The sequence below is a fragment of the Pseudorca crassidens genome, chromosome 3 (genome assembly GCF_039906515.1).
Source record: "Pseudorca crassidens isolate mPseCra1 chromosome 3, mPseCra1.hap1, whole genome shotgun sequence".
Taxonomy (NCBI): Eukaryota; Metazoa; Chordata; class Mammalia; order Artiodactyla; family Delphinidae; genus Pseudorca; species Pseudorca crassidens.
This window is the reverse complement of record NC_090298.1, coordinates 42107230-42125693: the sequence shown is the minus strand read 5'-3', so window position 1 is coordinate 42125693 and position 18464 is coordinate 42107230. Positions and strand designations below refer to the sequence as shown.

The window sequence follows — 18464 nt, the reverse complement described above, 5'->3', positions numbered from 1 at the left end:
CTCAACTTAAGCGCTCTGACATGCATCCTGGTTGGGGTGGGAGGTAGGTGGAGAGGAGCAAAAACACTTTGAGAGAAGGCCGAGGATCTATCTTGCTTTCTGAAATCAAAACTGAAGCTGACAACATTCAGTTAAGAGGAAAAAAAAAAGGAACATGGCCGTTAACTGATTTCTTCTGAATCGCTGACGAGTCACAGGTTCTTTCTCACCCCTCCTCGCCTTCAGTTTTCTGGAGGCTGTCTGCTTGTGTCTTATCTCTTCTCCCTGCATCCAGAGACAGTGCTTGCTTTGCGCAATTCTTGACTCCTGACCAAAGCTGGGTGGAATGCATACTGCTGAGAAAAGCCCCTCTTTGGACCTAGGACAAAGCCCTGCACCGGGGATAGGCTCCTCCCCCGGCCCCTGCTACCTGCCCCCGCAAGCCTGAGATGACAGTGTCAGCCCCTCACGCAAGTGAGGCCAGCCTGACGGTCCCTTGCTGCCTGCTCCATGGGCCAGTTCTCTTTGCTCTTTCTTCAAACTGCCTCACGAGGTTTGCTATTAAACTCTCCATGATTTTAGTATCACCTGTTGCCAACAAATGTCAGACAGGAATAAAGTTGACCAACAGTTCCAGCCTTTGTCACTGAATTTCAACCAGGAGTTGGTCCCAAGTCCAGTGAGAGGTGTCCTTCTAAAAGACACAGAGGAGAGACGGGCACAGAGACGAGGAGGAGGAAACGTGACCATGGAGGCAGTGATCGGAGTGATACAACTGCAGATCCAGGAGACCACCAGACACTGAAAGAGAGAAGGAATGGAATCTCCCCTAGAAGCCTCTGGAGGAAGCATAATCCTACTTTTTCCTTATTTCCAACTTCTGGCCTCCAGGACTATAAGGGAATCAATCTCCGTTGTTTTAAGCCACCCAGATTGTGGTAATCGGTTGTTCTGATAAAATACAAGTAAAAGATGGTACCGTTGCCCAATCTGAATCCAAGGTTTGAGAAGCTGTGTGGTGCCCCACAGATGCACACATCTCACTAGTAAGTGATGGTAGTTATTTAAGAATGAAATAAAGAGTAGCTTTATTTGTACTGGTTTTTCAGGTGGTGTCTATGTTGTTAGGACCTAAGTACATATTAAATTATTTGGATACAACTACTTAATAAATAGAATTTTTAAGCCTTTCTTTCTGGCCTAGGGATACTGTGAAGAAATCCCTGAGACAGTGTGCTGTGAAACAAGGGGAAGTGTAGGACACTGGGTGCTGGTGTCAGGAGCCCAGGTTCCCTGGATTTTGCTGCTTTGCATCCCTAGCAGATTGCCTTCTTACAAATAGTCCAAGGGGCCCTCTACCATGAAAGGGAAAGGGGCAAAGGAGGGCATACTCCTTCCCTTTAAGGGCACATCCTGGCTGATGGACTCATCACATTTGTTCCCAATGCATTGGCCAGAAATGAAGTCACATGGCCATGCCTAGCTGCAAGGGAAGCAGGGACAGGCAAACTGTCCCCTAGGGGCCATGTGCCAGATAACAATGAGGGGTTTATTAATGTGCACAAGAAGCAGAGAATGAGTATAGGGGATAAACTTGCAGCCTCTGGCTCTGACATGAATGGAAAGTACGGAGCTGTATTCCTTCTCTCTCAATAAGTGGTGATGTTACCCACGGTAATATTCATCGCTCACTGGTCTGAAAGAGAGCGGGAGACTCTGGGAGCAAGGAAGGGCACAATAAAACAGGTTGGAACCCTGGCAACACCAATAAAGAAGGCACACGGCGTGCAGGTGCATGTAGTAGGCACCGTGTAGAGACAGCGCAGTAAGAGTTTTATTGCTTTAGTTTTGTTTTTTGTCTCTTGGAAGTTATAAACAGTCTTCCATCTACAGAGGTAAGAACATTTTGGAGAACAGCCCTTTGTTCTCATAAGAGCTACTCTCTTTTTTAGGGCAAGACAGTAATAGATTGTATGTTTGGTTTGACCAGGCTTGTTATTACTATTAACTGCTTCCCTAACCACTTGTTTACATGCCAATTTTAACATAAGAACAAACAATTCCCTTCTTTTTTTTTGAGACTTAGAATTATTAAAAATATTGGATGGACTACGATAGCCTAGACCAAAACTTGATGACAGGGTAAAGCAGTGGGTTATCAGATTTTTAAAATTCACTATGAGAGTAGAGGTTGACTGGATGAGTAGGTTGGCTGTTCCACTAGCATTTGGATACCCAAGGGGACCATCTGTCTGGATGGGGGAGGCTTCAACCCTACCACCTGGAACAGGCTTCTCCACTAGAAGAGGCGCTGCAGTCAAAATAGTTGGCCATCACCTTACACAGTCCCCTCCTTTTTCCCCAGCAAGGGTCCCTTCCTCCGCTCTATTTGCGCCACATGCATATATGTCTGTTCACATGCCACACAACTACGCTTCTATATCATAGGCTCCTTCCAGCCTTGGCTTCCCCTGGATTTGCTGCTGGCCTCACAGACGGGTGACATGGGCAAGCTACGTCCCGTGACCAGCTCTGTCCCTTATTTCCCCACAGCCAGACTGTAGATGTAGATAGTTACTAGTGAAGGGTTTGGGAGTGGCCGAAGGACATTACAGTGTAAAAGAACTTACAGCCTGACACAAAACTTGCCATTTCCAGAGTCCCAGGTCATGAGACCTTTGTTTATGCTCCTGCTACACTCACATCCTTACTAAATAATTTGTCCCTCACTCTAGGGATATTCTCCTACCAATCCCTCACAAGCTGGGCTCAGCAAATCACTCACAGTGGTCATCTAACTCAGGGGAAGTCCCATGTCCCTTTTAAAAAAATATTTCTTTATTTATTTTTGGTTGTGTTGGGTCTTCGTTACCGCGCATGGGCTTTCTCTAGTTGCGGCAAGCAGGGGCTACTCTTCGTTGCAGTGCGCAGGCTTCTCATTGCGATGGCTTCTCTTGTTGCAGAGCACGGGCTCTAGGCGTGCAGGCTTAGTTGCTCCACGGCATGTGGGATCTCCCCAGACCAGGGCTTGAACCCATGTCCCCCGCATTGGCAGGCAGATTCTTAACCACTGCGCCACCAGGGAAGCCTCCATGTCCCTTTTACTTAAGATCACAGAGGCTAGTGTGACAGAAGACCAAGAGCGTGGAACGAGGCCTCTGGCTCCCACCCCACCTCACCCACCCAGCACAAAAGGATGCACAACCTTTGAGCCTTTCTGCTGCCTGGTCCTGTGTGGCCAATTCCCCAGGCAGTCTCCCAAGTAGAAAGCAGGAAGCTCGTCAGGAAATGTAGATCATCATATGACTGCTTTACCTTCTTACAAAGGCTTCAGGTACATAATCGAAGAAATGTGCCAGCCTCCCAGCCTGGCCTGTCTGGCCCAGGAAATACGGTCTCGGGTAACTGAGGCATTTCCACAGCACAGCCTGGGATGGGTCTTTGTACTTGGGGTTTGGTCACCTTCCAAAACAACCCACTCGTGTGAGGAAAAGCTGGGCACCCTTGTTCTTCTGGTGGTTAGCTACTGGAGCACACACACAAAGCTCCCAGTTCTAAAGAAGAGAAACATTTTTCCTAAGTGTCATATAATCTGTAACGATTCCCCTACCTGTGGAAAAGCTAGGGACAGCTTTTTATTGTTGTTCTTACTGTTTTTGTTGATATTTCTGTATCCCAAACCAGCCCCCATAGGCCCTCAGTGCTCAAAAAGCTGGCCCATTATTATTTTTTTAATTTTATTTTATTAACTTTTTATACAGCAGGTTCTTATTAGTTATCTGTTTTAGACACATTAGTGTATATATGTTAATCCCAATCTCCCAATTCATCCCACCACCACCCCGGCCCTGGCCACCTTCCCCCCTTGGTGTCCATACATTTGTTCTCTACATCTGTGTCTCTATTTCTGCCCTGCAAAATGGTTCATCTGTACCATTTTTCTAGGTTCCACATATATGCGTTAATATACGATATTTGTTTTTCTCTTTCTGACTTACTTCACTCTGTATGACAGTCTCTAGATCCATCCACGTCTCTACAAATGACCCAATTTCCTTTTTATGGCTGAGTAATATTCCATTATATATATGTATCACATCTTCTTTATCCATTCATCTGTCAGTGGGCATTTAGGTTGCTTCCATGACCTAGCTATTGTAAATGGTGCTGCAATGAACATTGAGGTGCATGTGTCTTTTTGAATTATGGTTTTCTCTGGGTATATGCCCAGTAGTGGGATTGCTGGATCATATGGTAATTCTTTTTTTAGTTTTTTAAGGAACATCCATACTGTTCTCCATAGTGGCTGTATCAATTTACATTCCCACCAACAGTGCAAGAGGGTTCCCTCTTCTCCACACCCTCTCCAGCATTTGTTGTCTGCAGATTTTCTGATGATGCCCATTCTAACTGGCGTGAGGTGATACCTTATTGTAGTTTTGATTTGCATTTCTTTAATAATTAGTGATGTTGAGCAGCTTTTCATGTGCTTCTTGGCCATCTGTATGTCTTCTTTGGAGAAATGTCTATTTAGGTCTTCTGCCCACTTTTGGATTGGGTTGTTTGTTTTTTTTAATATTGAGCTGCATGAGCTGTTTATATATTTTGGAGATTGATCCTTTGTCCATTGATTCATTTACAAATATTTTCTCCCATTCTGAGGGTTGCCTTTTTGTCTTGTTTGTAGTTTCCTTTGCTTTGCAAAAGATTTGAAGTTTCATTAGGTCCCATTTGTTTATTTTTGTTTTTATTTCCATTACTCTAGGAGGTGGATCAAAAAAAATCTTGCTGTGATTTATGTCAAAGAGTGTTCTGTCTATGTTTTCCTCTAAGAGTTTTATAGTGTTCGGTCTTACATTTAGGTCTCTAATCCGTTTTGAGTTTACTTTTGTATATGGGGTTAGGGAGTGTTCTAATTTCATTCTTTTACATGTAGCTGTCCATTTTCCTAGCACCACTTATTGAAGAGACTGTCTTTTCTCCATTGTATACCCTTGCCTCCTTTGTCAATGATTAGTTGACCATAGGTACGTGGATTTATCTCTGCTTTCTATCCTGTTCCATTGATCTATATTTCTGTTTTTGTGCCAGTACCATATTGTCTTGACTATTGTAGCTTTGTAGTATAGTCTGAAGTCAGGGAGTCTGATTCCTACAGCTCTGTTTTCTTTTCCCTCAAGACTGCTTTGGCTATTCGAGGTCTTTTGTGTCAACATACAAATTTTAAGATTTTTTGTTCTAGTTCTGTAAAAAAAATGCCACTGGTAATTTGATAGGGATTGCATTGAATCTGTAGATTGCTTTGGGTAATATAGTCATTTTCACAATATTGATTTTTCCAAACCAAGAACATGGTGGCTGGCCCATTATTAATCCTTTCAAATAACAAGGCCACAAACCCCTATGGCCAGGCTCCAGCTACACAAAGACTTGATTGAAACTGAAATCATGGCTTTTTTTACCTTAGACCAGATGAAACTTTTAGGTGAGGTATCCTCCTCTCTTAGCTCCATAAGCCATTGGGGGTTATATATGGATTGATTATTCCCCTTGATCCAGAGTAAACTCCAGCAATTAGGGGAAGTTCTATTAAAAAATTGTAACATCAGGAAACCAGAAACAGCCTCCCTCCTAGTTGAGAAGGGAGGACAGCTGCTCTGGATCGCCCAGGTTGCAATGGGTTGCCATCATCACGCTTTGGCAGCAGCATGGCTACAGATGAGGTCATCTGAAGCCTGGAACCCCAGCAAGGTGAGTAGATCCAGGGCTAGCCCTTGAGACAAAGTAGGCACTTCTGTATCTCCAGGCTGGTCATTGGAAGTAGGTCCACAGGGAAGGAATAGGAGTATGAACCTTCCTAATCTGGACATGTGGGCCCTCAAGTGGCATATTCAGAGGCAGTGGGTGGAATTGCATTACCTACATACCAACTGGTAAAGTGGGACATATGGTTCTACATAATTTATTTTATTCCTGAAAAAATGTTATGAGGTGGTACTATTTTTATTCCCATTTTATACACAAGGAAAGTACAATTTAAAGTAGCTTGTCCAATGCCACACACCTAATACGTGAGCAAAATTAGATCTGAGCCTAGGTTGCTGACTGTTCTTAACCAGTATGCCCCCCTGCCGGTCGTGGCTGTCAACAAGGAATGATTGACATCATCATGACCTACCTCCACATGTCTAGCTGGACCACACTGAGCCCGAGCTTCCCCCTGCAGTAAAGGGAAGACCCAGAGCCAGACCTGGCTCCTGAAATGAGCCCCACTTAGTTGCTCAATAGTATTTTCTTTCAAAAAGTGCTGATCAAATACACTGAGTGCTGATGCACTCAGGAACTGCCCAGTTTTTAGGAAATAACAGGATCCCTGCTTTCTAAAATACCTTGCCATCTGGTTGGGGGAAACAGGAGCAGCACATATAATGGTAAATGATACAGTTTACAAGGAAGGACTAAATTGTATGGTACTGACCATAATTTTTATAGCTGTTCAGAAAAGAAAGAGGTGAATTTGGCTGTTTTAGAAAAGGCTTTATAAAGAAGAGACTTGAACCAAACTCTCAAGGACAGATGAGATTTGGAAGGATTGGAAACATAAGCACCGTTACTAACCCTCTCCCCTACAACCAGATATCATGGCTGGTTTTTTTCTTTTAAAGCCAGTGATAATAAGTTATGTATTTTGCTTTTCTTTTTTCAACTTCTAAATAGATTCTACATTTAGAACAAAATGATATAAACACAAAATTTTTAAAAAAACACGTTACCATTGAAACCATATAACTTTGTGTCCTGAACTTTTCTAGTTAATGCTCACGGGATGTCTTGTGATTTCTGACCCAGTCACAAATAATTTCAATTTAAGACACAGGCAACTGCTGCCTTCTAAGAGATTTTTTAAAACATAATAAATGATACAGGATTAAGGTGTCTAGTTCCAGGGGCCTGTTCACTTTCCTAATTTTTAACAAGAAGACCAGAAGCTTTGAAAGCTTTGAAAGCAGTTTTAGCCATGACCTGAGTTTTACTCCACAAAGCTCTCTACTTCCCATTTCTATGGAGGCCCTGTGCCCAGGCCTCAGCAAACTCTCACAGGCAACCTGAACAATGTGTTGGCTTTCTTGGCTCTCAGATCCCTGAATGATGCCCTACAAAGAGCCGGAAATGGCACTGCCTTGGCAATGGCCCTGAGCTCAGTCTGGTGAGTAAGTGCTGGCTGGAGGTGATTGTGGTGGTGTCTCTGGGTTTGTCTCTTAACACAGCATGCTCTGCATCTTTAGATCCAAACAGGCATTGACAGTTGGATGTTTTGCTATGTTGGCGATAGTAACTGAACAGAGATTGGATTAAATAAAACTACCACCACCCGGGCCTTCCCTGGTGGTGCAGTGGGTAACACTCCATGCTCCCAATGCAGGGGCCCCGGGTTCAATCCCTGGTCAGGGAACTAGATCCCACATGCATGCTGCAGCTAAGAGTCTGCACGCCACAACTAAGAAGCCCACATGCCACAACTAAGACCTGGCGGAGCATAAATAAATAAATGAATATTTTAAAAATAAATAAATAAAACCACCACCACCCGCATGGAGGACTTTGATAGGGAAGATGGACAAGAGATCTGTCTGGACAAGAGATCCCCAAATGGCCAGCTGCCCACAAGTCTTGCTAGCCTTTACCAGACTGGGGATCTTTTTTTGTTGATTGTTGATTGGTGTAAGCAGGAAGCTGCCCATGCACCCCAGTCCCCTGTACAAGGGAGGGAGAAGGGAGCCCTGGGAGCAGGGGGTAAGCCCACAGCGCAGAGGAGAGCCTGGGAAGAAGCAGACGAGACATTCATCCTCATTTACACCCAAGGGGACCCAGGCCAGACCATATTCTTTAAATCTCCCCTTTCAGCATGACGTTGTTTTGGAATCTATAACCCCAGAGTGAGAAAGCAATCCCAGCCAATTTCCTAAAACACTCACTCCTTTCCTAGACAATTGCTCCTAAATGGTCCCCACCGCCCACCTCTAGTGTCTTTCTCATTCTGATCTTCCCTACACAGCGAAAGTTATATTTCGTCTTCCCAAATATAACTCTATTTATTCAGGGTTTATTCACATTACACCTTGGCACAGAGAGGATATAGAAGAGAACTGAAGTGGACTCTAGGCCATGGAATACAAAGAGATACCACAACCTTCATTGGCCGAACAGGCCGCTCTAATCTGGTCTCCCACAATACTCTTTAAACAACCCTCTGCTTCCTTGGGACTAAGGGGTCAGCTTTTTTGATAGGCCTTTACCCTTTCTCTCTGCTTTCCTAGCTCCAATGCTTCCTCAGCATCCTTTCTGAGTTCCACCTCCTCCATTAAGCCCCCTGCATGGCCCTTTCCTGGGGAACCACTGGCCCCAGCTTCACACCGCTTAGGACAGTCAGTACTCACTTTTGAGTAAAGTTTCCCCCAAAGCAAAAGTCAAAAGTTCTAAGCTATCTTCTACTGTGTCATGGGAAATTGGTTTTTGAATGTCCCCAAGAAACACATCATACTTCTACCTTGTCAGAATGCCCTGCTCATGAGTTCCCTGCAGTCAGAAGTGCTTGGCTCTAGGAGCTTTAAAATCATGAACATGGGGCTTCCCTGGTGGAGCAGTGGTTGAGAGTCCGCCTGCCGATGCAGGGGACATGGATTCGTGCCCCGGTCCAGGAGGATCCCACGTGCCACGGAGTGGCTGGGCCCGTGAGCCATGGCCGCTGGGCCTGCGTGTCTGGAGCCTGTGTTCTGCAGTGGGAGAGGCTGCAGTGGTGAGAGGCCTGCGTACCACAAAAACAAAACAAAACACACAAAAAAATCATGAACATAAATCATAAATTGTAAAAGTAGGCTCCTAAGAAAAATGAGAGAGCAAGAGAGCAAGTGCAGTCCTGCTGAAAAGCCAATTAGCCCATCACTTTCTTAATCTATAAATTCAGACTTTTTTTATAAGTACCATCAAAAAAAACCCTTTTGAGACCTTCTGCTAAATGTGGCAATCCTTCAAAAATGAATATAAAATTCAAATGTAAGTCCAAGCTTAAGAAGGGGAAATGACAGAGGCTAGCATTTGTTAAAGCTGTACTTTGCAGAGCTGTTCTGTAAATGCTTTTTATTTTATTGACTAGTTTTATAATCCCCATCAGGCAAATGCCTACCTTGGAACTCTGTGTGTGTGTGGTATGTGTGTGTGTGTTTTGTGTGTATGTGTGTTCTAGCCAGTGTAACCTGAGCCAGACTGTATGAACTCGTTAAATAATTAAATGTGTCTACATGTGGACAAACAAATGCATTATTGACAGATGACTATTGAGTCCATCTGGCAAATGCAAAATCCTATCTTGTTCAGAAGGACAACATATTTCTTTTGTTCAACTCCTATAGTTAGAAACTACTGTTTCTTTGTTTTTCAAGAAAAATAATTTCTTGAAAGGGAGGAAAATGCACTTTGCAATACTCCTAAGGCCAGCCACACATACACCCTAGCTACACCCAGGACCTTACCAGTGAGTCCTCTTGGGAACAATCTAAGATTGTTCCCCATCTTTGATTAATTTCCCTTTCCAATCCAGAGTCCTTCTAGTTTCTCAGTATCGTTGATTTCACTCCTAAAATCCTCACATGGGTCCCTTCCTCTGCATCCTACTAACTAGACCCTTATATCACCTTCCATTTGGGGAGTTGCAGGAAGCTTGAATTGGTTTAGCTTCTCCCAAGCTCTCCAACTCCAAGCCACTCAAACCAGATGGATTAAGTGAACCAGTGACTGATAAATGGATGAATGAAGGAGGGAATAAGTGAAATTTGCATTTATTAAATAACTGGATTGGCTCTGGATTCCGTAATCACTTTCTTTGCTATTTAAGCAAAAAAAAAAAGTTATTATAATTATTGGCTAAAATATGTCTGATACTGTCCCAGTCACCATTAGGGGGTGGGTGCAAAAATTATATATGACATGGTTTTTGACATCAGGCCATTTTCAGTCCAGTTAGAGAGTAAAGATGAACAAACTTTGAATAATTAGTAAATAATAAACTGGTTAAATGATATTGTAAGTGAAACAGGACGGTAGATAAGTGTGGGTGTACTTATGAAGGAACAAAAGACATGGAGGTTATTTCAAAGGGATAAATTAGCTACCTTATGTTGATCATTCTTTTTTTTTTTTTTTTTTTTTTGCGGTACGCGGGCCTCTCACTGTTGTGGGCTCTCCCGTTGTAGAGCACAGGCTCCGGATGCGCAGGCTCAGCAGCCATGACTCATGGGCCCAGCCACTCCGCAGCATGTGGGATCTTCCCGGACCGGGGCACGAACCCATGTCCCCTGCATCGGCAGGCGGACTCTCTTCCCTGCGCCACCAGGGAAGCCCGATGTTGATCATTCTTGACTCTCTCCAGAGAGCCTGGAATTGCACACAGTAGGCATCTTAGTAAAGAAAAACATTTGGTTGCAGGAGATAGAAACCTCTCAAGCTCATAGAAATGAGGAGGAAATTATTCTAAGCGTTCAGGGACATCTTGCAGGACCAGAGCAGGAAGTACAGCAAGCCTCACGCAGACAGCAGGGAAGCATCTGCAACCAGGTAACTTCTCTCCATCACCGTCTCTCTCCCTGGGGCAGTAGCACCTCTCGCTGCTGCTGTACAACTGATTCATTCTGGTCTCTCCGGACATCAGTCAAAAATGCAGCTTCAGCTCCTTGGTCTACATGGCTTTCAGCTCACTGCTTATCGCTTCCTATTCCCAAGTACACACACAGCTGGAGAATCGGCTGGGCTCCCCAAGGGCTGACCAGCTGCTGCTTCGGAGGCAGGGTGGTCGGGGCCTTGGGGCCTCTGCTGCGGCTCCTAGGAGCAAAGAAGAAATGATTGGCATCTCCAGCACAGAAGCCAGTCAACACTCTCAGATCCTATCTTCTGTCTCCGGTTTTACAAGGGAGAATGTTTCTGTTTAGAGAAAGGCTTAATTCTCCTTTCTTCTCTGGGCTAACTCCCCTGGCACTTGGGAAGTGGAAATGTTTGTGATGTATCACTTTGCAACGGATGTGTTTGTTCCTAAAGTAAATTAAGTCATCAGACTTGATTAATGGGCTTAGGTTGAAGAGTTGAGAGGCATGGAGCTCACCTGACATCCAGAAATACCGCATTGATTTTCCACCAGCCATAGACCCAGCCCCTCCTGAAGAGCTTTAATTACAGATGGGAAGGAGGTGGGACCCAGCAAGCCTGGGAGCAAAACAGGGCATTTTGTGTAACAACTTGCAGATCTGTGGCATTCTTTCTGCTTTGTGTCAGGCTTGGATCTGACCTAGTTTACTTCACACCATGGGCTCTCAAAATTCATGGGAGTTTCAACAAGCACACGTGGTGTTGTAGCCGCTTGCTCAGTTCCTGCACACAAAACCCAGAAGGAGACGGAAGGAAACAACTATGTGTAACTCCTTCCCCTTCCTCCTGGCCTTTCCAGAACTTCAGCCACCCTGTCTCAGTTTTGCACTTGCCTTCAGGAAGGCCAAGCCCTCAGCTCTTACAGGATCCCACTTCATCCCTACATCTGCTTTAACCTCTTGCATCCCTTCTCCTGAGTTACTTTGTGCAGCTTAATGTGGCTGAAAGAACAACAAGGACTTAAATACAAATCCTAGCCCTCCCATAAATTAGCTGTGTGACTATGGGCAAGTTGCTTAATCTCTCTGGGCTCCAATTTTCTTCTCCATAAAAATGAGGCCCTACCAAAAGCAAAGTCCTAGCCCTAGGATTCTGCTCTGTCTCCCCTGAGCTAGCTTCGATTTGCCCTTTCCAGAATACATTGCCTCTTAAGTTTTCTCCTGCCATTGCTAGAGCAGTAGGAGGTGGGAGAGGGGCAGAGTCTATTTTAATATGGATTCACGAAACATCTAAATGTTCCTCATCCTCATACTAATTCTGTGCACGGGTTTTCTCATCTCCCTTCTTACAGATGGGAAACACTTTCTGAGAAGATGAATGACTTGCCAAGGTGTCCTGGCTTAGCCTTGATGGAGTTAGAGGACTGAGGTTTAAAATCAAGCTCAGAATCGAATCCTCATTTAGAACAACACAGCTATTTGCTCCACACCAAATAAACACCAGGCTCCAGGGCTGCTGTGGCCCCATTAGGAGGAAGGGGAATGATCCTTGCGTCGTTCGGCCATGGTTTGAAGTTCATGCTGCTACTCTGATGAATTAGATGCTACTCTGAGGATCAGAAAGGGAGGATGGTGCTGAAGCAGCCAAAAGTCGTCAACAAACTGTTCTGTCCTTGGTCCTCACCAGTACCATCAGGGCAAAGGCTAATGATCCCAGCGGGCTGAGGTCTGTTCTGATTGAACCCAGCCACCTAGTCCAGATGGGGAATCAGAGGCTGTGAAACTCTCCAGGGATTTCATTCCCACTGGCCACTCTGCTGAGAGGAGTCCAAACCACTACATCCCGAGGACTCCAAGCCTCAGGGATACCTGCAACCCACAGCTGCCTTGTGTTCCAGTCACTATGGTTCCATAACCCATCCCCACAAAACTTAGTTGCACGGACCAACCACTCATGAGGCCCATGGAGTCCATGGGTCAGGACTATACATGTGGGGAGGTGGCTTGTCTCTGACGTACCTTGTCTACAGCCTCGACTGGCAGACTCGAAGCAGGGGGGTGGGTGGCTGGAATCATCCTAGGACTCGTCCACTCAGACATTCAGCACCAGGACTAGGGAGACTCAGACAGCTGGGTTCACTGGACACCCCGCTCTTTCCCCCCAGCACAGCGGCTGCAGGGTGGTTGGACCACTCACAGGACACCTCGGGACTCCAAAGGCATGTGTCCCAGGAGAACCAGAGCCAGGTGGCAGCCAGAGCACCTCTCATGACCCTGCTCCAGGAGTCACACAGGATCACGTCCACCACATTCAGTTCATCGAGCAGTGACAAAGTTGGAGGGGCGGGGGCGGTGCGGGGCTTGAGGAGCAGATAGGGCTGAAAGTCTTGCTGAGACCAGTCTTATAAACTACAACCTGCTATCCTTAAGATCAAGATTCTTCTGAACAGTTACATGGCCACCTCTACAGGAGGCTGGCAACATGAATAAATCAATCACCTAGCGCTGAACAGGTTGTCATCTCCATCCGCCCACACACACACAAATTAGGGCTCTATTAGCAAAGAAAGGAGACTAGATCTTGGGGAGGCACTTAGTGACTTCCCGCTAGCCGGCTTGGTTATCCGTTTGATCCTAGGGCGTGATACAGAGTAGGGGCCCAACAAACACTCAGCTATCATTTGCAGGAGAGTAGAAAGGGCAAGTGTGCAGCACCCAGTCTCCCTCCTCACCCTCCCACCCCACCCAAACACAGCCTCACAAGGAGGGACTTCCGGCCTGCTGGGAGCCAGCACAGTGGTGAGCCACAGGGGAGGCCCTGCCCATCCAGACACAGAACTCAGCCTCCGGGAGTAGCAAAAAAGAACTCTCCATCCAGGTAGCAGATACATTTCCATTTGCCCCGAGGGAAATGGGGAGGTCTCTCTGGGGGCATTTCCTGAGGACACCACCTCCCAGATATTCAGAAAATGTGAACATTTCAACCCATTCCAATCAGGTAGCCCTCAATGAGCACCTACGTGTGCAGCACGATTTTCTTTGGATTTCCATACTGAGCTAAGGATTCGGGGCAGTTTTTGTTGCGCACCAAACAGTTGTCCAGACCGTTGTGTTCAGAGAAGCTAAAGACTTTTGGAAAATAGCAAAAGCACTGCCAAGCATCTTAGAGTTAAAACAGGCTTTATTTTTTTTCCCTACAGGCACTTTTGGAGAAGACTCGTGGTCTATGGAAGAAAAGAAAAGAGGAGCTTGGAAGGGCATGCAGCCTCGTAATTTACAGAAATAAGCACTCCACCTGCTGCTCTGACTTGACACCGTGAGGGACAAGGAGGGTCACCGTGGTTCCCTTCCAGGTTTGCCCCGTGCCCGCCCTTCTGCGTAGAGGAAGTCACAAATGGAGCTAAGAAACAAACAGAGAACTGAACTCGAGAAGGAAAACACAGGAGGCCTCATCCAACCCAGAAGTCATAAAGAAGCAGCAGAAAAGGTCTAGAACGCACAGGGTACCTTTCTTTAGTCGCCTGCCAGGATTACATTTGAGTCATTTCTTAACACTTGGCAAAGAGGCTTAGATGTTTAAAACTCCTTTTGTGGCTGGGGAACTGGAAGGATCACATCAGTAAAGAGCAATGGGATTTAACCTTTTCGTACTACAATCACTTTCACTTCAAAATATTTGATGTTTTATGGGAGTGCTCTGTTAGGTTGAAGCTTTAACCTGTTCCTCCAGTCACCTAACCGAGCAGTTTTCCAGAAGGGACAGGACTTTCCTGAAATCCTTAATATCCTTAATATTTGGAATCCTTTAATATAATACTTGTAGGTGATCAAACTTTGTATTTTCTGGTACTCTCTTGCTGGTGATTACAAATTAATTGATATGTATTGAATGCTAGGTCCCTGTGGAGGAAACAAAGTAAGTCTGTGAGAGAGATTATGTCACCCACTTATTTGCATAGACTATAATCTCATGCTAATTATTATTATTATTTTTTAACTTCATCTTTTTTTTTTTTCTATTTTTATTTATTTTTGGCTGCGTTGGGTCTTTGTTGCTGCAGGCGGGCTTTCTCTAGTTGCGGCAAGCAGGGGCTACTCTTCATTGCGGTGGCTTCTCTTGTTGCAGAGCACAGGCTCCAGAGCACAGGCTCAGTAGTTGTGGTGCACGGGCTTAGTTGCTCCGCAGCATGTGGGACCTTCCCAGACCAGGGCTCAAACCTGTGTCCCCTGTACTGGCAGGCAGATCCTTAACCGCTGCGCCACCAGGGAAGCCCCATGCTAATTATTGAACGAAATTTCTTAGACCTATCAAAGATTGATTAAGTAAATGATGATTAAGCGCTCTATGGTTACTGTGCAACTATGAAATTATGATGCAGATTTATGTCGATATGGGTAACTGCGTTTTCTTCCTAGGGTTGTTGTAACAAAGTACTTGTCATAAACTTTGGTGGCTTAAAACAACAGACATTTATCCTCTTACAGCTCTAGAGGACAGAAATCCAAAATCAAGGGGTCAGCAGGAGCTTGTTCTCTCTGAAGGTTCTAGGGGACGGTCCTTCCTGGGCTCTTTCCAGCTTTGGGTGGTTGCTGGCAATCCCTGATATTCCTTGGCTAATAGATATATCACCCCCATCTTTGCCTCCATCTTAACATGGCATACTCCCCCTGTGGCTGTGTGCCTGGGTCCAAATTTCTCTCTTCTCATAAGGACATCAATCATTAGATTAGTCATTCGCTTCAACTACCCTGCATCTATCATGTTGTGAGGAAGCGCAAACCATACGGAAAAGTCACATGCATGTACTTTTGTCAACAATTGCAGCTGAGTTCAAAATCTCACTGAGCCCAAACCAGGTGCTAGCTCTGTGAGCGAAGAAAGAAGCCTCTAGGTATTTCCAGACCCCAGATGTTCCAGTTACGCCCAGCCATTTGAGTTTTCCCAGCTGATGCCCTGGACTTCATGGAGCAGAGGCAAGATATCCCAGCTATGTCCACTCCAAACTCCTCACCTAGAGAATTCATGAGCTGTAATAAAATGGTTGCTCTTTTATACCTCTAATTTTTAGGTTGGTTTTGTGTGGCAATAGATCAGATGGTTTACAAAACATCATGAATGGTACAGTCACATTTTTTTTTTAAGTATGAATGTATGTGCATGCATAGGAAAAGCCTAGAAAGTTTGACCCCCAAACTGTTAACCAAGATTATTTGAGGGCAGGGGTGGGGATGGATACCCTCTTCTTTACACCCTTCTGTATTTTCTCAATTCTTTCTACGATGAGTTCATATTACTTAGACAATCAGGAAAAAAGAAGACACTTTTTGTTTAGAAAAAATGTACCACTTAAATATGGGGGTTGTGTTTCCAGCCACAAGTAATGAAGGTGGAGGCCTCTCTGTACCATAACCATAATCAACACCCAAATTATTTTGCAACCAAAGCTCGTTTTAGCTAAGTCACTTGGCACTCCCACGGCTAAGTCTAGTCTCTTCAGGGCTGGGTTATACGGAAGTAGCAGGAACTAAAAAAGAGGTTTGGGCACTTTCGTGGGCACTGTCCTCCTTCAGACCCACAGCTCCCCCTCCTTTGGGAATGGGGAGGGCAGTGGTTGTGCAGAAGTTTGGGGTGGAGAGAAGGTGGAAAGGACAACAAGAGAAGTGGGAGTGTCCACTGAGGGCCTGCCGATGGAGACCAGGTGATGTGGCAAGGGCACAGCTCATGCATCTCCATGGCTCGGCATGGGGTTGCCCACACATGCCACGGAACCGGGCCTGTGTACTGCTGTTATTTCTACCACCGCCAACAAAGTCTCTAACATAAAGTGTGTCACTAGAGCACATCCATTTCCTTCAGAGATGTAGTATTGAAAGGTTAACAACAAGTCCTGCCAAGAGCACAGACACAAATCTTGGCTTGACAAATGAGGCCTTGGCCCTCTTGAATGGTCACACTTTGGAGACCGAGGGAATGCGGGGAGAAGCAAAAGGCCACAATTAAAAAGAAGAGTTCTTGTGACTTCCACAAAAAATGTGTCAGGATGGGGCCAAGGGTGAGTTCAGTATTATATGCATGGTTTCTAAGGAAACTTTAAAAGCAAATAGTACATTAGGGAGGAAGGCACTCATTACACACAGGAGAAGTTCCCAAACCCAGGGACGAACATTCCCGTCCAGCAGCAACTCCCCACTTCCACAGAATATTCCACGCAGAGATCCCAGGCATAACTGGCACCCAGCGGCCTCCACAGACGTGGAGGGAGCCCCAAGACACCAGGCAAGAAGTGGGTGCCAAGGTGCTCTGAGAGGCTGGGCCAGCATGGGATACTTCCCGAGTATCCTCCAGGGTGCCACCACTCTGTTTACAGCCAATAGCCGCTTCTGCTAAATCTGTGATCTTGTCTGTACTCACTTGCCTATTAGCAGATACTCTGGTGGTTTAGAGTGAACTACTTAAGTGGCTCTGGTTTCTATAAAGAGAGTAGGACATGCAGTGCAAAGCAAAACACATCCTCCCAGCACCTTCCTTTTGTTCTTCCCTGCCTTTCCTTTTGTTCATCACATTGCCCTGACGTTTTCATAAGAACAAAGGGAAACATCCTCATCTCCCAGCCAAGGCAGTTTAGGGCTGGGGAAAGCCCTAAATCTGCCTACTTCAAAATTTATATGATACTCTCTGCCTGCTTCAGGTCTCCCTCTGTTTGGCCTTCACTGTACATACAGCTCCGACAGGATCCTTCACACTCTACTCTTCCCCAACCTTTCCTGGGCCAGAAAAACCTCACTCTAGTTCATTTCCCAGTGACCTTTGTCCTCACACACAATTCCTGAGGACCAAAGCACACCATACACACACACACACACACACACACACACACACAATAAAATCCATGCTTCTGCTTAAAAAAGGCTAAGTCACCTTTGTTCCCAAGTCAGCAAAATTTGATTGTACTTGCCCAAGTTTGACAAATCTAAAGAAAGAGTGTGGGGTGGAATGGAATGTTTTGTCAAATCCTAGAGAAGAAAACTAGAGAAGCAAAATTATTTCTTTTCCCAAGAGTATAACAACATTCCAATAAATGTTCATCTTAAATGTTGATGGTTTATGTTTTGTAAATAAATCTGATCGTAAGGATTTATAATTTTTTAAGGATTATAATTTGTTTTTTTTCAAACAGGAAGCAAATTGGTCCCAATTTATTTATGAATAATGATATCTTTTCTGCAATGATTTGAGGACCTTCTTTTGCATCTACATGTTTCCTTTAAAATTAAAATCTATTTCTAGACTTCATATTCTGTTCCATTGATCTGTTTAGTTCTGTCTCCATATCATACTATTGTAATTAGTGTAATTTTATAATAAGGCTCGATATCTAGAAGTCGAAGAAATTTCTTTTGTACTCCTCTAGGATAGCACACTTTAATTACTAGATAAAGTTTAGCATCACTTTAATAATTTTCTTCAAAAATTTACTGGAGTTTTGATTGTGTTTATATTGAATGTAGAGACCAGAGGAAAGTTGCATTATTTTTAAGAGTCTATACTTTAAAAAAAATTATATCTCTCCATTTATTCACCCTCTGTAATAGCCTCATAAAACTTCATAGCTTATTTTTATGTGTTTAATGTTTTTTCCTATGTGTTCAATTTTTGCTACTATTGTGAATGCTGTATTTTTTCTCTCTGTTTTATAACTGATTATTATTTGAATATAAGGAAGCTGTGTTGAATTTCTTTGATAATAGGTTTTTTTCCATCACAACTGTTATCTTCCAAACCACAGTTGGGGAATGCTACAGAGAGTTTCAGAAAGAGATTATTAGATGTGGTGACAGTATAATTCTTTA

The 18464-nt window shown here is 44.6% G+C and overlaps 1 protein-coding gene across 2 annotated transcripts in view; it reads right to left on the bottom strand.

Moving 5' to 3' along the window:
• The window catches only part of SNX18 (sorting nexin 18), a 90935-nt gene that overhangs the window by 30604 nt on the left and 41867 nt on the right, over positions 1–18464 (bottom strand). Inside the window, exon 2 of one of the 2 annotated variants that reach the window (XM_067730673.1) lies at positions 8068–10854. The exons of the other annotated variant lie outside the window; for it this stretch is intronic. Coding sequence (XP_067586774.1) covers positions 10745–10854 — 110 coding nt within the window. The 3' untranslated portion in view covers positions 8068–10744. Of the gene's footprint in view, positions 1–8067; positions 10855–18464 lie in introns of those variants that run through there. 2 annotated transcript variants of the gene reach the window in all.